This window comes from Bicyclus anynana, chromosome 10 (genome assembly GCF_947172395.1).
Source record: "Bicyclus anynana chromosome 10, ilBicAnyn1.1, whole genome shotgun sequence".
NCBI classification, from domain to species: domain Eukaryota; kingdom Metazoa; phylum Arthropoda; class Insecta; order Lepidoptera; family Nymphalidae; genus Bicyclus; species Bicyclus anynana.
This window is the reverse complement of record NC_069092.1, coordinates 5,822,319-5,850,304: the sequence shown is the minus strand read 5'-3', so window position 1 is coordinate 5,850,304 and position 27,986 is coordinate 5,822,319. Positions and strand designations below refer to the sequence as shown.

The window sequence follows — 27,986 nt, the reverse complement described above, 5'->3', positions numbered from 1 at the left end:
AGTTTGTTAGCGCTGTGGTTCTAACCTGAGAGGTCCTGGATTCGATTCCCAGCACGGGTTAATTTACGATTTATTATTTTCTAAATTGGTATGGCCTGGTGGTAGGCTTCGACCGTGGCTAGTTATCGCAGTACGTAAGCATACGGTACGCTTCCAAGAAAGCGTGCTTACACCTTAGACTGTATCATAACTTAACATCAGGTAAGATCGTAGTCAAAGGCTTACTGGTCATTAAAACTAAATCACAAATTTCTGTGCTTAGTTACCTAAAGAACGTCACAGGAAAGGCATCAGTTTGGATCGTGCAAGAACCAGCTCATGACTAAGGGCCCTGTATTTAAATGGCCGTGTTCCATTATCAATTAATATTGCGTCATAAAGTAGTTCTACAACCAGGTCCAGACCAGATCACAAAAAATAATAGTTCTTATTTAAAACCAACGGTTTCTTACCTCTGCGCTGCCATACATCACTGGTAAGGCAAGTTTGCTATCTACGTACAAATAGATCTCGAATTCTGCATCGAGTTTAGTTGGAATACAAAACATGCTTCCCCACTACGTCTCGCAAGTCGCAATGTCGCAGTTTCTGTTCTATTCCTGTCTAAGCCCTGTATATAACTAGACGGAGACTCTCTCTCGCAATGCAGAGACAATAGAAATAGTAGCTATATAGGTACCTACCTTATAAATGTACATATTGGATTTTTTTTATTTATCTATAGGTAGGTACTTATGAAAATTATCTCATGGTCTAATAGGTAAATGGATTTGCTTGTTATTATCAGTATTTTACACTGCTGTAAAACTGTAAATTTTTACTGAATACTTTGAATTTTGCGTTTCAGTACGTACCTATATTTATTACTAGCGAACCCCCGCGTCTACACGATATTTTGTTTTTAACAAATCCCAAGGGAATAATTAGTTTTTTTCAGTGTAAAAAGTATGTTGATCTATAACTTTCTGTATCTTCCAGTGAAATCTGTTCAACCAAACAGATTAGTCCGGACAAACAGACACACTGACAGACAGCCAAATAATAATAAAAAAGATTGTTTGTATATTGTATCTAAATAACTTAAACACTTAAGAAAACGAACGAAGAAACTTATCTTTTCAGACATGCACTTTAATTTGATTTGTGTGTACCTATTGATAATAATAAGCAAACTCCTATGTTAGTTGATACTCGTATAAGTTAATCAACATAAGTATGTTTATTTAAATTTTACAATAGTACCTAATAACATTGAGCTTTTTATAACACAGAAAAACACTTATTTATAAATAGGACTTTCCGAATGTACAACTTCCTTCAAGACTGAGAAAAGGGAAACCTGGTTAAACTACACACACACAGACACAGTAAACTATCAGTAATCAACTATACACACACAGACACAGCACTCAATAGCACATGCAAGATTTTGAGCGATTTGTTATCGTGTTCATAACCGAGTGGATAAACAAAACAAACAATGCGTGTAGGAGAGCGTGCGCTGCGCATAATCGATACTGCATTGTAAAATAGCGACATACGCATGCATCATGTTGAACAGAACGCGGGCCGTAAACAAATCAGTCAACTCAATCCACCGGTTAGACATCTGACTGATATAAAGAGTCGCAAAACTAAAAAATAGCTTTGTCCGCCAACAAATTTCGCTTGTTTGCCCGCTTTCCGCGGCTCGGCGTTATTCGCATAAATCGAGCGAAAAAGCCAAATTGCAGCGATAGCTCACTGGCCCCGGCAAAAAATGCGATGTGCCCAAAAACAAATATTGCAAGCACTTGTTTTTTTTTTAGTTTTATTTTATTGCTCTATTTTAGTTTTGACACGCCGAAATATGCTGACTCTGTACGAATTTTTGGGGTGGTTTTATAAATCTTATCGAACTAAAACTGTAAATGCCTATAGGTATACGTAAATAACTAACTTCTTTACTATTGGAGAGTATTAGACAAATGTGTCAAAGACTATAGATTGAACGATAGATGGTACCTATGATTAGGTAGGTATAATATCAGTTTTTTATAGTGAGAAATTGTCAGCACACGTATTTACCAATAGGTAGGTAATCTTTCTTGTTATAGTAATCAGTGGGGAAAAGTAAATAGTTACGAAAAAGTGGACGACAAAAATACACAAAGAAAAATAAAGATACGAAACTGGAATGAATAAATTGTAAGTAGCCCACATATCAGGGTAAACAATAGGTTACAACGTGAAAATATAACAAAGCGATATTGTTCGAGAATCCTAGTTTAGAGATACAATTTCATTCCACACCGCACCGCCATATAATCCCTCAAAGCTTTGCAGTGAGAACGCGCTGATAAACTGCAAAACTAATGCCACACGATTGCATTACGATGCAAGCTTTTTCAGTAACGGGCGCGCGCTAAAATCGAACAAAAAGAATCGGAATATATCGGCTAGTTTTTCACGTCGCCCGACATGGTACGATCTGATAATGATTCTGGATTGGTTTAACAAAAAAAACAACGTCTCTATTCATATCGACATGAATAAGTAATAGGATAAGTTTACGAGCTTCTTCGTAGCATATTGTTCGATGTAGGTATAAACAGCAATAGTAGTATTTTCTTGATGTTTTGGCAATATCTTTGATCTTTGGGCAAAATGTGGGGTGTGTAGTTACGAATATAGAGCGGGATTCTCTTATGATGATTTAGTGGCGTACGCGACAGTGCAGGATGGATTTACCGCCGTATGAACGGATTATGTGGGCGAGTGCAAACACGGGGCAGTGGACGCCATATTGTGATTTACGGGGGACTTTTGATTCGCGGCTTTATTGCCGCTTACGTGGGGAATTTAAAACCGTGTAGGTACAGTTATTTTTCCGGACGTGATCGTGCAGGCGTTTAACAACTTTTACATATCTACTCATTTCTGTCACTTATTTTATTGTGTCTACACAGCTGTTTGGTGTAAAATTTATGACTTCTAGATTATGAAAGACTATGTATTTTGTGGAAAAGGTAAGTTATGAATGAATACCAGATTAAGAGACCTATTCACAATGGTTTATTTCAAGTATATTCATACCTTAGAAACATTTTTCAAATGTCAAGTATTATTTACCGTAAATAAGCTAAAGTTCCTACATAAGAGTAGTATTTTATCAAACTTACAGTGATGCTAATTGAGTGATAAGACTAGTCTTAACCACACAAATACTCAGAAGATCCTAATTTGGTAACGGAAAAACTTATAGAAAAATTAACAGAGGCTCAAAAAGAGAGTTCAAGTGTAATAACTATTCCTAAAAATGAACGTAACATTAAACCTTGGATGACATCTGGCATATTACGTTGTATACGAAATAGAAATAATTTGCAAAAGAAGTTAAAAGCTGACCCTGAAAATGAAACCTTAAAAATTACCTTTAAAAGGTACCGCAACTTCTGCAACAACTTGATTAAAAAAATTAAACGAACCTACGACAGACAAAAACTAACTAACTCCCTCAAAAATAGTAAGGAACTTTGGAGTAAAATTAAATTTATTACTAACTTAAACAAACCTAAAACCCATAGCTTAAATCTTTTAAACATTAAACCCTCTCCAATCCACTCGATCAATTATGTAAATAAATACTTTGGCAATATTGGAAAGGAACTAGCAGAAGACATTATGTTAAATGCTCCACAAAGTGTTGACCCCTTAAAGTTTATCGATAATCAACTGACCTCATTTGTACTCCTGGATACCGACTTACAAGAAACTGTAAGTATTATTAGGAACCTCAAATCTGAAAGCGCTCCTGGTTGGGATAACATTCCTACAAAACTTCTAAAATTAGCTATTCATGATGTAGCACCAATAATAAGTCACTTAGCTAACCTATGTTTCAAATTGGGAATGTTCCCCTCAATTTTGAAACACTCTATCGTAACACCTGTGTTCAAAAATGGAGATGACTCAGATGTTAATAATTACAGACCTATCTCTGTATTATCATCCATAGCGAAGGTCTTAGAAAAGTTAATAAATTCTAGATTAGTCAGCTATCTAAATAAATTCAACATCCTTTCTGATTCACAATATGGGTTTAGACACGGAAAATCCACAGAAGATGCAGTACTGGGGTTAACATCAATTATTACAGAACACTTAGACAAAGGTAAAAAATGCCTAGCTGTTTTTCTAGATATTAAAAAGGCGTTTGATACTGTTTCCATTCCTCTGCTGATACAAAAACTGGAGAAAATTGGCATTAGAGGTACACCGCTCTCATTACTCAAAGATTACCTACACGGAAGATCTCAGCGTGTCAAAATCGGACAACATGTTAGTGATGAGTTTCAGCCAACATTTGGTGTTCCTCAAGGAAGCGTATTAGGACCAACATTGTTTTTGATATATATCAATGACCTATGCAATTTAAAACTAGATAGTGGTCAAGTGTTCTCTTATGCTGACGACACTGCTGTAGTTTTCTCCGGTGCTTCATGGAACTCGGTCAAAAAATTCGCTGAATCTGGTCTCTCAACAATTTCTCTGTGGCTGTCGTCAAATCTTTTGACGTTAAATACAAAAAAATCCAACTATGTATGCTTTACAATAAATTCAAAAACACAACCTAATAGTGATTTCCAAATTAAAACTCACAAACAGAATAAAATTTGCTCTTTAAACTGTAGCTGTCCAGTTCTTGATAAAGTCTATACAACCAAATATTTAGGCATAATATTAGACCAGCGGCTCTCATGGCATCCCCATGTTGAATTTATAAATGGTAGAATCAGAAAACTCATTTGGATTTTTAAATCTCTTAGGCATGTAACATCAAAAAAATTACTAACTCAGATCTATATTACACTGGGTCAATCTATTTTGGGGTATTGTATTACAGTGTGGGGTGCAGCTTCAAAAACAAAGTTTCTTGAAGTAGAACGTGGTCAGAGATCCTTATTAAAAGTTATGTTCTTCAAGCCATTCAGATATCCAACCAGTGACTTATATAAACATTGTGAGTTACTTACAGTTAGAAAATTATATGTATTACTTTCACTATTAAAAGTACACAAAAATGTACCTCCGGGCAATGAAAATAATAATAAAGAGAGGAGACGAAAAACCGTACTACATACAATCCGAAGCAAAACTAAATTTGCGGCTCATCAATTTACAAGAAAATCCACTCACCTCTACAATATAGTTAACAAAAAATTAAACATCGTCTCTTTAAATTCACATAACTGCAAAAAAATTCTTACAGATTGGTTACTTAAACTTAACTATGATCAAGCCGAAAACCTTTTGCATCAAGTGTAGCATAAATCGGAATATAAAAACTTGCACAACTCGCATGCTCATGTACACATACTCACACACACCACTCAAACACAACACACACAAATCACTCACAAACACAAACACATGCACTTTTGTATATTATTAGTAATTTAGATTTAATGATTATTTATATCCAATGTATTAGTCTACTATATATTATGGAAGAGCGGGGCCGCCCGTCACAAGTTACAGTAGTAATACTGCAAACTTAATGGGATGGTTCCAATCACAATATTACTGCTATGTTTGAAAATAATGTACTAATATGTTGAATCTTTGGAAATAAACTATTATTATTATTATATAATTAAAATGAAAAAATAAAATATTACATGAGAATTTCCAAGTATCTTGCGGAAATTCGCTTAGTAGGTAAGCATTATATTAAGCTATCAATTTGCCAAAAAGGGCTTACAAGTATAAATAGCAATTACTCCGCCGCAATCTCGGCAGCATATTTGCTAATAAACCTGAGAAAACTTCCAATGTTTCCCCCTAACAATCTTTCTCTTCCGAGATAAATAAGATAGACAATAAATCATAACCGCCCATTTCCTCGCAACAAAACAACGGACAGGGGGAGGCTGGAAAATTATGACAAATCATGCATTAAACATAGGGAATAAATGTTTTCTTATCACGTATCTATTCCTGTTTGTATTAGTTTTCCTTTATCTTTATTGACACAGGTTTCGAGGGAACGTTTTATTGGTTGTTTCGGCGTGACGGCCGATTGCGGACGTTCACTCTGTCATAAAGTTACCATTTTCTTTTACGTTTTCGTTACCTTTGCGTTGACGGCCTATTCGGTGAAATGCTGCAGGCGTTTGGTTGAACTGGATGGTTCTATTCCGAGTTTTAACTCCTGATTTAGTGGTTTTCCATACAATATATTATGCTAAGAACTATTTGATTTGAACTGGGTTATGCTACGTCCGAGTTAATGTATAATAAGATCATTTTTTTTTGTCATAAAGGTTAATTTATAAAGAATGTTAAATAAAATAGCCTCGGTGACTTTATTGTCCAAAATATACACTACAACGGTAGTCTGCACTGGTGGTGGTAAAATGAATTTTCTTTTTCAATTTTCATCATAAATCTATCAAGTAAGTAAGATTACCTAATCAAGCTTTAACTTGTCAATGTTTTAAAAATACAGTGATTTCATACTTATATTATCTCTCTATAACTTGCTTAAAGTCCTATCTAGAATTGCAGCTAGTTTTATATTAAAACTAAGCTTCGCTTAGACTTATTTATTAATTTATTTGCACTTTCTGTAAGTTGATATAGAAATGTACAAAGTATCGATATCGATTGTAATGCCTACGCACCACTATACGGGGTAAGGCGTGAAATTCTCTTCCGGCGTGTTTCCGGCATCCATCTTTCCTGCCACCTCTAATACAGGAACCTATGTAAGTGTTACTAAGAATCGTCTATAGACCATTGTAGATTGGTTTTTATCCAACATCAAGAACGAATGTACCGTATCGTTATCAACCCATATTTGGTTCACTGTTGAGCTCGAGTCTCCTCTCAGAATGAGAGGGGTTAGGCCCATAATCCACCACGCTTGCCCAATGCGCAGACTTCACAGACGCGATAATTCTCTGGTATACAGGTTTCCTCACGATGTTTTCCTTCAACGATTGAGACACGTGATATTTAATTTCTTAAAATGCACACAACTGAATAGTTCAGGTTCAGGAGGTGGATAGTCACTTAGGGATATAATACTTGAAGTTATGGTTTCAAATAATTTTTATACAAGACTTTTAAAGTTTTGCCATTGCATCCATCTCCTAATGTCACAAGATTTGAGTCTTCAAAACTGCGCTTTCTTTGCAAAACTTTAAGCCTGCATCCGACCGTACTGGAGCTCTAAATAAGATTTCCTTCCCCATGACTACAGTGCTTTAAAATTTTCGAGGGCTTTTGAGATTTAAGTTTGGGAATATCTAATGCGGGTAAATCTAAATCTTAAATCTATTACAAACACTTTTTAAAACAATTTCTTTAATAAAAATAATTTATAAATGTTTCATTTCTACAATCTTCTTTTAGATTCGCAGGGTACAACGCTAAATATTTATTGAATCATTTAGTAAAGAATACCTACTTAGTATATTAGGTACGTTAGGTAGGTATGTTAGGTAGGTAGGTAGGTGGGTTCATCTGCCCTTATACCTCTTTATTCCAGCTCTTACAGTAGGTAGTATTGCTGTAAAAATGGAGTAACTTCTCCCGTTTACCCAACATGTCCCTTCACTGCTCAGCTCCTATTGATCGTAGCGTAATAAAAAGTATACCTACTATAACCTGCTCAGGAGTATGAAGAATAATTGTACTAAGTTTCGTTAAAATCTGTTGAGTAGTTTTTGTTTCTATAACGAACATACAGACAGATAAAAGTTTTACTGATTGCATTTTTAGCATCAGTATCGATCACATATCACCCCCTGATAGTTATTTGGAAATATTTCCATGTACAGAATATACCTCTAGGTACAGATTTATTATAAGTAGGTATAGATTGAAAACTGCAAATTAAGGAGTACCTTAATTTTAAGTTTCATAATTCGTTTTTCGTGTAATCATAATTGACAGTTGAAAGCTTTAAAACAACCTTTAACAAACCCGTTTTTACCTTATAAACGTAAAATTTAGTTTCAGGATTTAAACTGTTGAGCTTCCAAAACTTTCCACTTGGACTTCGTTATCCATAGCTTTTGAGGTCGTCATTTAAAATGTACAAAGTCACGTACCTACAATTTCCCCGCCCTAATTATAAAATTCCTATACCCGCATAAGAATCTGCCGATAGTTGCACCTGTATATTTCTTTGCATTTTCTTTGTACTTAACGTGTCGTTTATGGCGACAGCAAATGCTACCATAAAGCATTTCTGTACCCATATTTTTTATTGCAAGTTAAATTGCCCGTATTCACAAGCAAACCGCAGTGCTAATATAATTGGCTTGTGTCAACAGTCTTTTTGCAGCAATTTCATATAAAAGGCTATCAATATAATGAGCCACGGAGCAATGCAAGTCGCGACTCGCCGGTATTATTTCTACTGATATTTTATTATATTCGACTTAGCGTACGGTTAGCAAGCACAGTCACGATCCAGTAAGTTAACTTCGAAAACTTTATACGTATTCGAAATGTTTAGCATAGATTAAATTACTTAAATAATAATAAATAAAATGCGTACTTCGTATGTTTAATAAGAACATCCTACTATGTACTATGGCATGGCGACCCAAAGAAAAGTATAGTAGAATACCAGTTACATATACACCTATACCTATTTATTATAGGACTATAGGTTATAGGTAGGTACTTATTGTAAAATCTCTCAAGAAGCTACGTAGTCGATATTAATATTAATTGTATATTAAGTACCTATTAATACTTATGGTTTCATAATATTATGGTGTCTTAATAATTTGTAATTAATATAGTTAATGTCATTAATTTGTCATTAAGTTGTAATTAATATAGTTTAGCGCAGTGATAGCCCATTGGATATGACCTCTGCCTCCGATTCCGGAGGGTGTGGGTTCGAATCCGGTCCGGGGCATGCACCTCCAACTTTTCAGTTGTGTGCATTTTAAGAAATTAAATATCACGTGTCTCAATCGGTGAAGGAAAACATCGTGAGGAAACCTGCATACCAGAGAATTATCTTAATTCTCTGCGTGTGTGAAGTCTGCCAATCCGCATTGGGACCCCTCTCATTCTGAGAGGAGACTCGAGCTCAGCAGTGAGCCGAATATGGGTTGATGACGATACGTATTCAAGAACATATTATGATTTATATACCTACTAAACATATAATAATAAATAAAATCCAAACATATAATAAATACAAACGTTTCATAAAAAAGCTAAAATAACTATATTCAATTAATCGTACAAAACAGGTTAAATAACACTTAATTTGCGACCCACTTTCGGCTCTGAATTACATAAATCACCTTGCCATGTTTTGCTGCCTGTACTATACCTAATATCATAAAATCAAGTGAGATTACTATCGGAATGTTATGATTCCCTTTCATGTACCTACAGGTTAAATCGCAAATTGTTAGTTCATTTAATCGGACACTTTAGTAGTACGGACGTCTCACGTACTGTTACTGTTTATGGAAAATAATGGTCCTTAATGTCTTAACATAAGGGTGAAATTGCTGGGAGTTAGTGCATGATTTGTATCGATGGATACGTGGACGGAGGTAGGGTCGCCCGCCTACTTTGCGGTCTGCAATCAAAGTTGTTACCGCGCCGATAAAGTTTAGCGGTTTGCGGACTACGTAAAGACAATGTTTTTCATCACAATCGAAGGTATGCACGCTCTTTTCATAAAGCACGATCTAGGAAGCTTTTCAGAATATTTATGTTACTTATTTGTTTGCTTTACTTGCAAGTTACAAATCTTTGTTGAATGTGATAAAAAGTTTATGTATTAAATGTGTGTCCCAATTCGTTAGCACAAAGGAAACGAAGTCTTATATCATACGATCATTCGAAATCTGACACTTTTATGGTGATTATAAATTTCAAAATTACAAAAGAATAGGATGTTTTGGCTTTTACATCAAAATATAAATCAAAAATTTCGCTTCTCCATGCAGCCAGTGTAGCGATATTAATTTTACACCTCCAGAACAAAAGATCGATTTATCACATTATCCAGAAAGTTGTAGCATGTTTTGGTAAACACCGGCCAGTTGATCTTTTTTTCGACACAATAGGCCCACAGCCATTGTCACTTGAAGCCACGATCCCTTGCGAGATCATGATTCGCATTGAGGTCGTTATTTTAACTCAAGACAGAGACTAATCCGAACGTAGAAAAGCAAGCAGCCATATTTCAAAGTTTGACAGCTACAAGCTCGGAGCAATATGGCGACCACGCCACCCAATGAGGAACTGCCCCGTCACACGGAGCGTTCCGTACGTTAATCATGGCTGATTTATTGGGGAAGGAGTGACACATTTTATATTCTATTTTCGAAAACCCTAACGAGTTTTTCAAAATGGTCTCCGTTTGAGAGATCGCAACAGCTGCATCTTGTTAGTACGTTTCACAGATTTGGTTTTGTTAAAATTATTTGCGTGAATGAATTACTTGAATTACTTCAAAATAAAGTAATAACGCGCCCCCTCGTTCAATTTAGAAATGAATTCAGATATCGGTTTCTGTTATTTAGACGTTATTCAATTTATATGACGCACGCCATCGTAAATCAAATATCTGCAAGCATTAATATAGATCTATCGAACCATTCCAAATGAAGAATGTATAAATTCATCATATTTATTGACATAGAAAGTCCTTTGGACGTTATGTACATACTAAAGCGCTTAACTGCCCATACGTTGTCTAAATGTCTTTCAAAATTGATTTTTAAATTACTTGTCTGACTATCCCCTTGCAAAGGAAAAGTCTGAGGCTGTTCGATGCCACATACGTCAAGGTTTAACCTAATCCCGGAGGGATGTCCGATTTTTATTGCATTCAACCCTGATCTATGGGCCAATATGGAACCAATATACTGAAAAATGATGACAAAAGGGTTCAATTTTCGTTTTGGGGCGTACCTACTATTGGTTATATAATACCCCGAGTTGATTATGAAAATTATACGTATCTACCTTATAACCAGATATCCTAACTATTTGTATTTTGTCAGTGATTTCTGTAGGTATTAAACAACGTCCTCTATTTCTTAATTAAGTTTAGATTAACACATAAAATTAATTGAGGAGATAATGAAAATTGATTATCTATCTATACCTACTGGAAAACAAGTAATTCACGTATTTACCTATTAATTCATATTACCTAATAATATACAATAGTAAGCATCTAACTGATTTGACTAGTAACTTTATATTATTGATGTTTCAGTAGGTATAAACTATATATCACATTTGATTCTTATGTACCTACTTATCCATGTATTTTATACATAGTACCTACGAACATAAAATTGGAATAAGTCGATAAGTTACCTTTACATCATTAAATTTTTAAACACCTACTTCGTTTTCCACTACTTACTGCTATCAATGAATCAATCTTTGACGATCGATAATTGACATTTAGAATGTCAGCAATTTTTATAGTCCCGAGCTTGGTTAAAAATATATTAAAAGTTGTCCGCCATTTCTGTGCTGTGTTGTGCAAAAATTATAATTTTCACGATTAAATGCTTCGAAAGTATGCAAGAATATCATCATTCATGCTGCCATATACGCAATTAATTTAACGACTTGCCTACAACTTACGTGTACCTACAACCTCTGCTACAACCTTCATCGATAATTACATTTTATAAAATTCATTGTGGAAACTTCCATGAATGACTTAAGGTGATAAAAATTACTTCATTCAAGTTTTTAAAAGCATCCATGTCACACGGTCGAAGGTATTAGATAAGTAATTAAAGGTATTTTCATATCCTCACTAGGGATGCCAGCCAAGCTTAAGGGGTCGGAGTCAAATCCATTAGGTCCTGGGTTCGATCTACATCCGCTGGACTAGTGACATTAAGGCACCCTAGACAAGCCTTATTGAAAAGAAAGGAATATAAATCATGTTTGAATAGACTATGCGATTCGACAATATGTTTAGGAAAAATCTGACATCATTTAGTATTCTTACATGGCTGAGTATAACTTAAGATATTTTGTAATTGAGAGAGATATTTTGTAACAAATTGAAATATTATGTAATTTTAAGAATTCGTAATTAAAAATACTTATTTCAATTTAAGCTACTTGCGTGTAGATAGTTTTAACTTGCATATTGCATCATTTTATTTAAACCTAATTGTCATCATGCACTATTTCAAATACCGTAATAGAATAAACAATTTATAATCCATATTAATGTGCGATTTCCGAAGGCAAACTTCACTGCAGCTTCAGTATCTAGATTTTATTGTTGATATTTATTGCATTCCGCCGATTTGCAATCTGGACTCTGGCAACATTCGGTCCTTAAATAGCTATGTCTTGATATCTCGTCAGGCCCCGATTGCATCTTCGCATGGTAATTCAATTCTATCTTAAATCCGTTTCGCTGGAAGAGCCAAGTGTATGTAGTCACCGAGCGAGAATATGAATAGGTTATATGAGCAGGTTAACTACAGTTAGTAAATACTTTAAGAGTTGTTATTTAAATATAGTTTTTTTTTGCGTTACTGGCTACTGCCTGGTAATATGCCTGGTTGATATTTGTTTTCGATCATTAGGTTACAGTCCTTGATTGTGTCTATGAAATGTTTTCGATCATTAGGTTCAAGTCCTTGGTTGTAGCTATGAAATGTTTCTGATCATTAGGTTCAAGTCCTGGATTGTGGCTATAAAATGTTTTTGATCATTAGGTTCAAGTCCTAGATTGTAGCTATGAAATGTTTCTGATCATTAGGTACAAGTCCTTGGTTGTAGCTATGAAATGTTTCTGATCATTAAGTTCAAGTTCTGGATTGTGACTATAAAATGTTTTTGATCATTAGGTTCAAGTCCTAGATTGTGGCTATGAAATGTTTTCGATCGTTAGGTTTAAGTCCTTGATCGTGACTATGAAATGTTTTCGCTCGTTAGGTTCAAGTCATTGATTATGGCTATGAAATGTTTTCGATCCTTAGATTCAAGCCCTATATTGTGTCTATAAAATAACTACTGAGCGTTCCAATCTTCTTATAATTTTTCAATAGCAGCGTGGAGTTTGGTTGTTGCTGGTATTACACCTTCGTACCTTATCAGTCTCGGCAATTTTCATAACCATCTTGTAAATAGGTATTGATAGCCGTATCGAAGCCAGTCAATGTCCATTGTCCTTTAGTTAGCCATTTAAGCAATAATGATCCGTGGATGAGTACTAACGCCATCTTCTGTTAGGTGTAAGGAAGGCTCGACAAACCCATGCTGTCATACCGGTTTGTCTACCATGAGTAGGTAATTTTTCTATCAAATTAGATAAACTGTAAACAAGTTTTTTTTATAAATTCACCAAATGTTTCAATGGAAAACGCTTGATTTATGTCACCCAAAAAAGTTAATTTATTCGTTAAAAAAAGCAACGATAACATCTTTTAATGCACGTTGTTTCCGGTTGTTTTCTAATTGATTATACGCTAATTGAATTTAAAATGAGTCTGTTCGTTTTCATTCAAAGATATAGATTTCTTATCTTTTAAGTACAATAACTTAATTAAGGAGGATCGTCACTCAACTGCATGTAAGCGAACAGTTATTATTTTTACTTTTCGTTTACAAAATGCTTTTCAAAACGCGGCTAAAACTCACGACTAGTTTCAAACCCACACGGGGCCCTTAGTCATGAGCTGGTTCTTCTAACGCGGCACGATCCGAAGAGTTTGGTTGAACAACACTCACGATAGTTTAAATTCTAAAATGTTAATTGTTAGTAGGTTACTAACAATTTGTTGAAATAAACTCACTTGTGTATTCGTCTCATTTTTCGTTCGCTTTTAATATAATACAGTTCAATAGCATAGCTCTGAAATGGCTCCTTTATAAAATCGTTGTAGTAGGTACAGTTCGCATAAAAAGTCGAAATATCTCGCCTTATAAGTCTTCCACTCCACTGTTTCATTTTCAAACTTTGAGTCAATTATACATTTCCAATTTAAGTGTACGCGAGTATGGGGCATCGAGCTCTAATGCATTATTCATATTGCGTTTTTGAGATAACAAGCAGCCTCTTAAGTCGATACACATCTAGTGGTCTGATTAGAATTCCGCTGAGTAGATAACGGAGCTTTACTGGCGTCTCGGAAAATCTATTGTAATTAAAATACATACGTTTCTTGCATTCTCATATTGCCAACTTTTTATGACACGCCCTATTATGGGACATGTAATGAAGTTGTCATGAATACCATAGATCTATAAGCTTACGTCCACCTTGAAAGGTATAAGAAGTTGTTTAATTTCTATAAATAAATTTATTTATTTGAAACTAGCCAACGCCTCTCGGTTTCACCCACGTAGTTCCAGTTTCCGTGCGAATTCTGCGATAAAATATAGCCTATGACATTCACAAATAACTTGGCTTTCTAATGGTATAAGAATTTTCAAAATCGGTTCAGCAAATCCAAAGATTATCTCTCTCTACAATACCACAAACTGTACCTCTTTATAATATTAGTAAGTATAGATAAATGTTCTTAACTGTTTTTCTAGCTGTACCAAAAAGCTTCTTTAATTACACTGCGTATCGGTACCGTAATTCAAGTGGGGTTTTATTTAAATATTAATTGCTTGTTATATACAGGTGGATCACAATTTTTAATTAAGAAATTTATTACTAGACATCTATGAAATTAAATTATAAATATACGTTTCTATATACGTGATTATTTTAACACTGAAGTTAAAAGTAAGGAACGACGTATTTTATAATGGATTGCTAGTTATAGTAATATGACATTATTTAAACTTAAAAAAACTAGCCTACTTAGCTTTTTTTTTATTATTGAGAAAGAATACAATAAGGAACTTAAGCACGGTGCTAATGTGTCATATCATACTTAGCTTGTATGAGTAGTAGGTATTTCTCTTGAAAAAGCATGACAAAAACTTTGGAGTGCGATCAAAGAACACAATCACCCTGTATGTTGTATATACCTATAGATAAAGGCAAAAGAAGAGGCGCGGCGATTATATGAACGTTATATACTCTGTAATCGCCGAGTTTGATTCCGGACCACCCAGGTAGCGTCTGTAGGTATGTATGCACCTACGTATCGTATGTAAACCATGCTGTTCTACATAAACCTGATCGCACCCAGTTGCGCCCAAAACATTCTCATTCAATCTTGTAATTTTCGATTCAAATTACAGGACATTGTATTGTCCAGGAAGTATGGCCGACTTGAATCTGTAATAAGCGAAATTTGGAAAAGTAATTGGTCTGTCCATTATTGCGCAATTTACGTCGATGATACTGAGAAACAATACGCAAGTACGACATTATGTATGAACCTATATAATACTTGTCGGAGAAATTTACATAAAGGTCAGTTGTTGGGAATATTATCGAACCTTTTCTATATGGATGTATCTTAAGAACCTTTTACATTAGGTAGGTAGCTAGATACCATAAAATATTTTGTACTTATTTATAAAATATAAATAAATTATAAAAAATATCGCCCTAATAATCCATTACACATTTGCCACAAAAACTGTACGATTCCGGTATTTTACACTCGTCGACGAACTTTTCGCTTTTCTTATTCAAATCTCACGTCACAGCACTGTAATTTTACAGAATCGCTGTTGCTGAATTTTTCAACATCAACATCAAAATTTATAAGTAAATAAAAGATAGAGGTAGGTACTCGTAGTTCACGAAATTATGTTGAAGTTATCTTGCAAATCACATAGGTAATTCTGTTAAAAAAGTAATGAAAATAGATATTCAATAAGAAAATTAATTATTGTACGAGTACTTTTCGATAATAATTGCCTTTGTTTACAGCTCTCAGTTAATGAGTCAACGGACTTACATGTCCATGGCGACATTTGGAAAATAATCTGATCATAAAGACAATTTCCTCCTCTAAGTGAATTATTCAAAGATAATAATCGCTTCTTATCCAACTAGCGCTAGTTTTAGATGCAGTAAACTGAAAGCTCATGTAACCAGTGGGCAATCGGACGCAGTATTTTATCTTAATTCGTCTCATTAAACCCGCCAATTGAATACCTCCTTAACATAGTTTATTGTAGGAATTGTTCCACCGTCCAATAATTGCGATTTAATCGGCAATAATACGGACTGTTACTTACGCTCATGATTTTATAAGACGCTTCTTAATTTTGTCGTATTTAATGTTAAAATGTTATTTAATTCCGCTGCCACACACTGCACGAGTGGCAAGGGAAGTAACGAGGAAAGTGAGCAGGGAAGTTTTGTGTTACTATTCCTTCTGCCGCGAATATTCGTGTAATATTTCGGAAATATTCGCGCTTTTGGTTTTCTACGTAGCAGTGCGAGAAATATTTATTAGTAGAGCTTATTAGGAGAAATATTTCGATTCCTATTACGTACCGCTATATTTATTCCGCTGCCAATCAGAATCGCTATATTGGTTATCGAATAAAGGTTGAAGGTGCCTAAGTAGGAGAGTAGCCCTTACGACATTTTGAGATGAACCTTGGTGATTTTTTTTTTTTTTTTTTTTTTATTCTTTACAAGTTAGCCCTTGACGACAATTTCACCTGATGGTAAGTGACGATGCAATCTAAGATGAAAATCCACACCCCTTTCGGTTTCTATACGACATCGTACCAGAACGCTGTCTTTGCCGGTAGGGTGGTAACTAGCCACGGCCGAAGCCTCCCACAAGCCGAATATTTGTGAAATATTTTAAGAATATTTCCGTGAGTAGAGCAGAGATTCACAATTTTCACAAGTTCATAATATTTGGCTGGATGGTGCTGGATTTGCAAATTCGTCTCATATAGGACATTAGTGAATCAAAGTTTTGAAACCATGGTACAAGGCGTTGATAATAAAAAGTTTCTTTACGGTTAGTTAACATATAAAAAACATCAATAGCTATTGTTTTGTCATTAACTGCTCAACGATCCCGCAAGTGTAAATAACCACTTCCCGCGCGGCGTCATTTCTCCGGCCACATGTTTGAAAAAAAAAACCAAAACGCCGAACAGTCGCAATCAAAAGCGGCCGATTCTGTAACAACACTCGTAAATCACATGAAAAGTTTTACGAATTAGGAACAATTAAAACATTGAAGCAAACAACAGTTGTTGCGAATGTCCCCGGCGATTGCGGGAGCATTGGAAATTACGGGCGGTTTACAGGCTATAGATCTTGGTCCAAAATTCTTTACGACTAATATAACTTGCGCAATCCTTTTGTCGCCCGGCGGGGGGGTGGGGGGAAGTTGGACAAGTTTCTTTTGTTTGCGACACGTGTTGCAAAACGGGTTGGGCCTGACACTTGTTCCGAGGGTATCTTGGGAACGACTTGCGTCGATTTCCGTGGAAGTGTTGGCCGACGTTCTTTTTACTTCACAAGTGGAATATCTTGGGAATGGGCTGACTTGCAATATACTTGTTATTTATTATAAACTAGCGGACGCCCGCAACTTCGTCCGCGTGGAATTTAGTTTTTCACAAATCCTTCGGGAACCATGGATTTTTTCGGGATAAAAAGTAGCCTTTGTGTCAATCCATGCTATAATATATCTTAATACCAAATTTCAGCTAATTCGGTTAAGTAGTCGAGGCGTGAAAGAGTAACAAACATTCATATCATCAGTTTTCGCAAATCTCGGGAAACCATGGATTTTTTCGAAATAAAAAGTAGCCTATGTGTTAATCCAAAGTAAAATCTATTTCCATTCCAAATTTCAGCTAAATCGCTTCAGTAGTAGCGGCGTTATAGAGTAACAAACATCCAAACATCCATACAAACTTTCGCGTTTATAATATTAGTAGGATTAATTATTATTATTTATTAAACGAATTTTCTGGTTAAGTATTTAACATTTTCATTTCGTGCGCGACTCGCTGAGCTATGTCAGTGACTTTGGTTCGTCAGCGGATCTCCTCATTTCTTCAGTCATTAAATTTATCCTCAATTATCTACAATCGACAACATAATAATAGCTATTTAATAAAATAGTTACCTAAGCTATCTATATACCTACCAGTGCTTTCTGCTAACATATTACCATGACCGTATTTGAGTAACAAGTCACAATAATATCGATATCTCCATTTCCAAAAAAAAAAACATTGCTTTAATGAAAGCACTTTCCGTTTGACGTAAAAATTTGCATTAGGAATATTTATGATCTGCTGAGATTTTTTATCGATAGGACTCAATATGGGAGGTAGTTTAAAAAAAATATAGTGACACGAATGACTCGCAGGGCGTTACCCTAGCAACACGACACCGGATCCCGATACGCAGATGATGTACCAAGATTTGTGGTAAACGGAAATATGTAGCGTCATTATATACCTATTAAGGGTTTCCACGGTCCTTTTTTGCTAGTCAGGAATGATGCTTAATGAAGTCATTTCTGTCAAGTTTATTACTGTTGTGGCATACGTAGGGGTCGAGAGAAATTTACAAGGCGCAAATTGGCTGTGTAGCGGTTGGACTTAATTAGGCACATGTGGCGTGAAAAGAGATTTTTTTTCGTATCGGCCGCAGACTTGGAAATCCTTAAAATGAGAAATTTTGTATTACCTGTTTTAATGAGGCGCAGGTATCTTGGAAAATTAGGATAAAATCCTTAATAATATCTACCTTTACCTTCATGTTTAATAATGTTTTAATTCCCAGTTAAATAGACTTTGAAAATTTATATATATGACTTTTAGTCGTTCATTCATTTCAATTAATTCATTCATTTTGAATCGAATTAAGCTTATCTACTCATCTTATGAGTATGTATCTGTCTTTAGTAAAAGTAAAACTATCTTTGTCTTAAGTTTCATCATGATGTGTTGCTTGAATCGGAGTGAAACACAATTAAGGTATACATACTCGTAGATAAACATCAAAGTAGATGGAGGAATATATAGAGAAATAGTATTACGTAATAAAACAGGATTTATTTAATCCCATATAAAACATTCACAATACATAAAGGAAAGAAAAGGTTCTATTTACGGTACCCTCGGAGGCTTTTACGGCTCAGTCAATTAGCGTCACTCAATTAACCACTGCTCCGGTACAAAGAAATTTTGTTAATTATTAAAAAGGTTGCACTCAAGTTGCCGACTTCTCTTAAATTAAAGGATAGGGAGGAATGAGAAATCAATGTACCGTGGAAATGTAGGTGGTCTTATACGTCCTAAACATAGGCTTGTAAGAGTCATGGATTCTCTATATGGTTAGTACTTTAGGTAAGACCTAAAATTCGTATTTGAAGTGACATTGAAATGAAACGAAAGGAAGCTCAGTGTGGCGGCTGAAGATATGATATTAAAAGCGGACCTTTCGCATTTATATGTTAAGATTATGATATTTTCTCATATTATCGGATACCTTTTAAAGCCACCTTGGTACATACAAGTATATTAATATACTATTTAGGCTGCAGGAGCGTGGGTTGACAAAATTTAAACTTTTACAGAATGACGAAGGTTTGATTGTCACAGACCCCCAGAACTACTAACCTAAGTATTCGTAAATTAAAATAGATCGAGTAATTGCCCAGTGGATATGACTTCTGCCTCCGATTCCTGAGGGTGTGGGTTCGAATCCGTTCCGGGGCATGCATTTCCAAATTTTCAGTTGTGTGCATTTTAAAAAATTAAATATCACGTGTCTCAAACAGTGAAGGAAAAACATCGTGAGGAAACCTGCATACCAGAGAATTTTCTAAATTATCTGCGTGTGTGAAGTCTGCCAATTCGCATTGGGCCAGCGTGGTGGACGTGGCCTAACCCTCTCATTCTGAGAGGAGACTCGACCTCAGCAGTGAGCCGAATATCGGTTGATAGTAAATGAATGAATGAAAATTTCGACCTTACACGTAGACCATAACTTTAACGGAGACATTTTTACCCGACGAAGTCTATCGTGATTTTCACGCCCGCGTATCTCGTAAAATTGAATAAATCGTCCACTACCAAGACTTCACTCGAACTGTTATTCAATAAAGAGCATAGATAAAGGCCTACATGCGCCGCAGCTTTAAAAGCTGCCTCGATCTGAGTACTTGAGATAATTAAGCCATTAAATCGGTTGGCAACCCTTTTACACTGTGAGAAGCGACTGGGCTACTCGGCAGGCTCGCACCGAAATGCTTTTATTTTTGTATCAATTTTAAAAGCGATGTGTTATTCGAGTGGGCTCCTTTATGGAGTTTGATTTGACACGTTTTATTTTTACATCACTAAATTAAGACTGTTCCCTTTTACATAACCCGCATGTAATTTATTAAATCGGCGGACTTACTCATGCGAGTACGATCTATATTAAGTATATTTACTTAACTATATCCACAGAAGCGGATTGATAGTAGGTAGATATTTATTGTAAGTTCGAGCTTTGTACACCAGGAATTATTGTTATGATGAAAAAATATTTTGTGATAACTCTAATGGTATTGATTCGATTGGAATCGTCATTAGTAAATCCTGTTTCTACTAATATTATAAACGCGAAAGTTTTTATGAATGTTTGTTACTCTTTAACGCCGCTACTACTGAAGCAATTTGGCTGAAATTTAGAAATGGACATAGATTTTACTCTGGATTACATAGGCTACTTTTTATCCCGAAAAAATCCATGGATTCCTGAGATTTGCGAAAATCTGATGATTTTGATGGTATGAATGTTTGTTACTCTTTCACGCCTCGGCTACTGAGCCGAATCACCTAAAATTTATAGTAGAGAAAGATTATAGTCTGTATTGACACAGGGGCTACTTTTTATCCCGGAAAAATCCATGGCTCCTGAGGGGTTTGTGAAAAACTAAATTCCACGCGGACGAAATTGCGGGCGTCCGCTAGTGTAACATACATCAGTTTTTGACTAAGTACCTAATTCAGATAATTAGATAAGTACTTAGGTAATGCAATTAATGGACAGGAATATTTTAAAGTTAACGTGTAACAGTGAATATCCATGAAAACAGCTTGATACAGCGTAAATGAAAAGTGAACTCCTCATTAAAACTTTCATTAATTACCTACAGTAAAGCTGAAGAATCGGCCACAAGATATTTTTTTTTACAAAAAAAGAGCTTCATTTTCCAGGAAATGTTAAGTTTACTTAATGAAAGGATACCGTTTGGCCGTTCCAAAAAATGTACCTGTACCTAAAGCTAAATTACATATTTGAACATTTACTTCCAAGAATTAATTATAAATCATTATTATAAACGCCATCCCGATTGGCTCTCAACCCGTTACGCAAGTATTTCGAATTTTCGAAGCGAAATAAAATTAAGCCCAGCATGTGAGCAAACCTATACATTAAGAGTTCGACGTATGCAATGAAGTCTTTCGATACATAACCGCAATGCCAGGGTAATGTGGACAGGGCTGCCACACAAAAAAAAAGAGATCGGGGAATTTTTGATTTACATATTTATCTCGAATAGCTCGGCAGCGGTTTTGGCAACTAAAGCGTTCCTGCTTCAAGGTTGTTATTTTTGTAATTGGCAACCCTACACGTGATCGAATTTTCACGACTCGCGGCTATTGGCCTCGTATTCGGCTATCTCGTGAATCGATTTCTCGGTAACCAATTCGAAGGTTTCATGTAAAGAGGGCATTCGTTGTACATTAATTACGTTCGTATCTTCCCACGACGGTTACATAATATTCAGCTAATGACTTGCAAATTTTATAAAGCAATACCCTCGTTTTTTTAAATTAATTATTATCATAATCGATGCAAAACTATCAACGAAAAGTGATTTCTATATCGAAGGATTTGCATAAAATAATTGGCGGTGTATTGTCTATGTTTTATAATTAACTTCGCCGATACCAATTCCCTTCGGCGAATAAAAGGCGTACCACGCCGTTCCATTTATCAGTATTGACAGTTGAACGAAATGAAGCTGTCGTCACGAGCAATTGTACCGTCATTTCAACTAAGCTGTGTAGACAACCACTCCCATTCAACGATCAAACGCTAAGCGAGCTTACTGAAACTTCTTTTTTCTCTATTCAGTTGAAAGCTGCACTTGATACTTAATATCCGGTATTATCTGTGAACGATCGATGACCTCCGATTTATTTTCATCATTCAATAAAGCTACCTTTCTCTTGTTGCAGGAGCGAACGGCCTGAGAAGACGAGGGAGACAAACCTATACAAGATATCAAACGCTAGAGTTAGAGAAGGAATTCCACACGAATCACTACCTCACGCGGAGGAGACGTATAGAAATGGCGCACGCGCTCTGTCTCACGGAAAGACAAATCAAAATATGGTTCCAAAATCGAAGAATGAAGTTAAAGAAAGAAATACAAGCGATAAAGGAGTTAAACGAGCAAGAGAAGCAGGCGCAGGCGCAGAAAGCGGCGGCGGCGGCGGCAGCGGCGGCGGCGGCGCAAGGGCATCCCGAGCACTAGCTCGAGCAAGCGCGGCTCGAGCATCTCGAGCAAGCGCGGCTCGAGCATGCGCGGCTCGAGCATGCGCGGCGCGCCTGCTCGCCGGCGACTCGCTCGCAGCCCGCCGAACATTCTTTAGCTTTGTGTTTGTAAATTGTTTGTAATTATTTTCGTTATTTAAGTGTTGTTCGGTTGTTGTGATTATTTTTTTTAATTAATTGTAAAGAATTAGACTCATGTTTTCTAAGAACGAATGAACAATAAACTATTTAATGTTAGAATAGAAACGGGTCGTATTATTTTGTGTTTCGGGTTTTGTTTTTTTTTTTTGTTGATTTATTGAATTTTTTTTAAATATTTTAATTCGCGCTTTCGTCGTAAATGTTCGCGTTTGAAAACCAGTGCAATTTTAGAAATCTCTTCCGTGTATCATAGTGTAGGTGTATGTAGATGGTGCGTCCCGCAGCGGCCCGGCGTGTGCGGTGGACTCTTACGTTGTACAAATTTGATATGCCTACCAAAGAGACCCGGTCTCGTACCCTTAACGCTAAGTAAACAGTCATAAGTTATAAATCGTTTATCCGCAATCCCGGTCATCGGACTCGAATGCCGCGCCATCTGATCCTTCAATACTCTCGCATAAGTATAGTGTAAACGTGGTCGTGTTCCTGCAGTTTTAATAGTCGGTGAAGTTTAACAAATTGCCATAAATATAAGTAGGTATTTAGGTAGTAGAGGTGTAAATAGTTAGGGTTACGTCTATGATAATGGAAGTGAGTTTGCGGTGCGCCGGCGCTGGAATGGGCAGAAAAAGCTCGGAGGGAGTGCAGGCGAGCGCGGGGGAGGCGGGGTGAGGCGGGGCGTGCGGGGAGCGGCGCCGCCGGCCACCGAACAGGACTAGGTGAGTTTTTGTCAAAGTCCGCGGCATTATTTATCGAGTGGAGACGGTTGCGAAAAACTGACTCGTCGTCACCAGTCGATGCGCGACGCCATTTTTGAAATCGCCCATGCGAGCCCTCTACGGTATTGCTGTTTTGCAATGTTTTAATTTACTAAGCCGATCCGCAGTCGCCTTTGATCTTTCCCGACCGTCTCCGTTCCGCTATCGAAACGTGGACGATGCTTTCCGGTAACTCAATTAAATTTTCAACAGAGAATTTGAACGAGTCCTTATTTACAAAAATAATTGCTACTTACTGTATTATTATATGAATTTTATATAGCATCGTGCACGTATTCGTATAATTGGCTGTTGAATTGTTTGACATTTAAAGTTAAGCACAAAAACGATACCGCTAAATCCATATCTAGGTGTTAACGAAACGAATAAAAACACTCCACAAAAGGTTTTTATTATTTAGTAAGTATGCATAATGACTTCATCAACATAGCTCGCCGAACGATCGGCGGAGCGTCTATTATTTATATTGGCTATAGACCGTTTCATCTCTCATGCCGCATACGGGTTCGTACAAAGATTTTCTACTATAGATATGTTACGTGCCTACAAAATCATCGCAAAAAGTGATCCGAATTCAGTTATTCCACTGAACGCAACATGTGTTTACTTTGTGTTTACCTAAAAGTCAAAATGTCCAAGTTCATTTATTTCAATTAGGCTTAGTTTATTAGCACTTTCGAAACGTTAGGTAATATTATTAGACAATGGTGATAATAATTGTCCAAAAATTTAAAATTAAAGTTACATTATATACCTATTTATGTACCTATAATATAGTTTTTACACTTCCTGAACACACAACTCGACAACGTAGACAATATTTAGGTATTAGTTGTTTTAAATGCGACTAAATGTAAATTAAGACAATTAGCCACTTTCGTCCACCTCAGTTTGGACGCGCTAGTGACATGTCTAATAGTATAAAAACCTTTGGGCTCGTAACAAAAGTCGAACTAAAAACTAAATTCTCCTTACAGTGTTCGATGTATGTTCGGTGAAAGAAAATCCACGAATACCTTTACACGTATTTGGTCATGATATTGATGTTGAAACTAACTTGGGTTGTTGCTCTCAAGCTGTAACATTTACTTAAATCGCTTTTATAGAAACCGGTGTGAAGCAAAAAAATGCGTATTCAATTCAAAGCACTATTACAATAGGAAAGTAGATACCTATCTAAGAACAAGAATTATAGCTCGGTTTTCGTGATCTTTAGGGGCTACCTTTTGGCTGGTGGAAGGCTTCGGCAGTGGCTAGTTACCACTCTACCGACAAAGACGTACTGCCAAGTGATTTAGCGTTCCGGTACGATGTTGTGTAGAAACCGAAAGGGGTGTGGATTTTTATCCTCCTCTTGACAAGTTAGCCCGCTTCCATTTTAGATTGCATCATCACTACATGCACTACATTACGCCAGCAGGTGAGATTGTAGTCAAGGGCTGACTTGTAAAGAGTAAGAAAAAAATCTTAAAATTTATTTAATGTATCAAAAAGAGTAGTTTCACAGAGGCTACCACAAAAAAAATGTTAGATGGATAATTTAATTTTAACTTTTAGTTAAACCTTTAAATTATGACACGATTAAAACATCATTTTTCTTTTTAAAGTTCTTTAATAGGCTTTTCAGTCTTAGATGCCTGTTATGTCTGTCTGTTTACAAACCCTAACTACAATCTTGAATCAAATCAATGTGACAGTTTACCTATTACCTATAAGCATGCCAACATTTCTTGCTAGCGTTTCATATTTCTTTTTGTCAATTTTCCGAAGAATTAAAATTGCTTTCACTAAATGCGTCATCATTTCAATTGAATTAATAATTAAATCTATTAAAAGCTACTTCAAAGCAATTGGCGACAAAAACTAGACCTACTCGACTAGTTCCGCGCAATGTTTCTCACTTAATTAAAACATACCAAAACGTTAACCTTCAAAGACAGATGCGTTAAGGCAAAAAGTAATATAAATTGGCCGATAATTCGATCATTTCAGCTCCTTACGCAATGATAACGAACTGTCTCAACCTAACGAAGTGCCGCGCTAACATTTTTTCCTAAGCTCCCCGGAGCCATAACTTACTTTTTCAGCAATAATTATGATCATAATTTAACATAATCATCTTATATACTTTGCTCGATAGAACCATTTCGAACTTTTTTTTATTGATTACCTTCAAGACTTTCAAACCTGTTCCCGTGAACGTTATACATTGCTTTTATTGCGTTCCGTCGACCAGTTTTAGACACCTGTAGTGGCGCATTGAAAAATATACATCATTTTTTCCGTCGTAGTTAATCGTGCCCAACATATAAGGTGAGCGTAGAAAATTTTCATAATCATTTAATCACCAAGATTATAATATTGGATCTCTTTTCGAGTTAATTAGATGAAAAGTTGAATAATGCATGACTTATAATCGGTACACGTAGCTACGGGGCCGGCGATTTTTTTTTTTTTTTGGCAAATTAATTGATATTCAGCGGCGGTTTCTTATTAAAATATCGCAATTTTATATGGCTTCTGTGGACCTGTTTTGTGAAAATAAAAGGAGTGTTGTAAGGCGAGGTGCGGGGGGGGGGGGGGGGGTGCACGTCGACCGCCCGTCGATGAGGCATATATCATTATGTACACGCAGGCTGGACGGCAGCTGGGCAACATGAGAGATCTCTCTTATGTGCCAACCAATACTTACTTCTTACTACTTATTCAATCATGCAAATTATAAACGCGAGTCTGTTTGTTTGTTAAACTGCCACAGCACCGCTGAACCGATTCTAAAAATTCTTTCACCAATGGAAAACTACATTATCAGCGAGTAAAATAAGCTATAATTTATTCCCGTATTCCCACGGGAACGGGTACTATATAGGATGATTTGTTACTGAATCACGGCTCATCGGCTAAACGAATCTGAATGCATAAGGAGATAGATCATAGTCTGATGACATGATCTGAGTACGGAATCTTCGAGATACCTATAGTTTTCTACATATAGTTTTCTACAGCTGTATTTGATGAAATTTTAGATTATTTTATTATTATTATTTTAACATTTAAATCAATAAATTCGCGGTATTTAGTTTGTTTTGCTTAACCAGGTGAGTTTCCATTAGATGTGTTTTTTACATTACCCACTTTCTAGGACTTCTTGCATTTGCGTCTCCATTTTCAAAGATATCTGGTAGGTATTCCTTCCTGAGGTCTGTTTCTGACAGGTTCAGCATCTTGGATTCTGAGAATATATTAAGAAAGGCATCTTCTAGTTCCAGAAAAGTCTGTAGATATACCAACTTATGCCAGGTCTTTATGTATTAAGTACTTACGTACCATTATAGCAATCAAGCATTGGCCTTACCTATTCCATTAAAAAAAATGACTGTGATCTTAAAATTAACTTACTATCAGGTCAGAGAGATTATTAGATAGAAATTCTATTATGTGGAGCTACTTGTTGCATTCATTTTATAATTGAAAAGAATCTCGACTCGTGACTGTAAGAACTTTTTACATGTGACTTCTAGCTTGATCTCGATAATTTCTTCCGCCACCGCCCTGATTTACTAATGTGTGAGCAACTTTGTATTGAATGGTTTCAACGGATTTAATTAACATTATTTATGCCATGATTAATTAGTGATAAGCCAACCAACCGGCCGCTTTTAATTTTCTTAACCCTGATTGGTTTTTGTTGTAGGTACAATTTATTTTATTTAGGTACTTAGGCACCTTTATACTTGCTGATTAATTTAACCTACGCAGGTACTAGTTAGGTAGGTAGGTTTTTAGTCTAAAATAAAGTGGGCATACGTTTACAAGTTTATTTAAGTTAAATAAAAAAATAAACACCCACATAAAATGAATACAAATAATAGTGATTAGAGGGGTTTCTAACCTAGACAAACTCATGATTCATCATCATCATTAACAACCCATATTCGTCTCACTGTTGAGCACGAGCCTCCTCATTATGAGAGGCGTTAGGCTGTCCACCAAGCTGGCTCAATGAGGATTAGCAGACTTCACATACACGTAGATAATTAAGAGTATTCTCAGGTATGCAGGTTTTCTCATTTTGAGACACGTGATATTAAATTTCTTGAAATGCACATAACTGAAAAGTTTCAGGTGCATGCCCTGGACCGGATTCGAACCGACGCCCTCCAAATCGAAGGCAGAGGTCATATCCACTGGGCTATCACGTCTCTAGCTCAAGTTTTAACATAACCAAATGTTTATTTCTTAGTAATACTAAGAAATACACCTATTACTAAGAAATAAACGATTATTATTAAAAAAAAAACCAAAGCTAAAAGCTCGTCCAAGGAATTGAATTTTAGAATTCTTGTATTTTAGCCTTGTCTGTCTTGGCCTGTTTGTTATTATTAATAAATTTGAGTTCCTTAATGACTTGAATCTAAAGTAACGATGAAATATAATATCATAATACCTAATATTCTGAAAAAAAATGTTTACTATTCCTGTAGGTATATTTAGGTTCTGGAATATCAAAGTTGCGAAAACAGTCTCATCTCACATTATTTACTAAAGTGTACCCAGGAACCACACGCCATATAAAGCAGCGGCCGGTA

General features: G+C 35.9%; 1 protein-coding gene across 1 annotated transcript in view; it reads left to right on the top strand.

Annotated features, from left to right (window-relative positions):
* LOC112057782 (homeotic protein ultrabithorax) overlaps nt 1-27,986 on the top strand; it is a 189,988-nt gene that overhangs the window by 126,973 nt on the left and 35,029 nt on the right. Inside the window, exon 2 of the mRNA XM_052883739.1 lies at nt 22,159-23,337. Coding sequence (XP_052739699.1) covers nt 22,159-22,457 — 299 coding nt within the window. The 3' untranslated portion in view covers nt 22,458-23,337. The remainder of the gene's footprint in view (nt 1-22,158; nt 23,338-27,986) is intronic.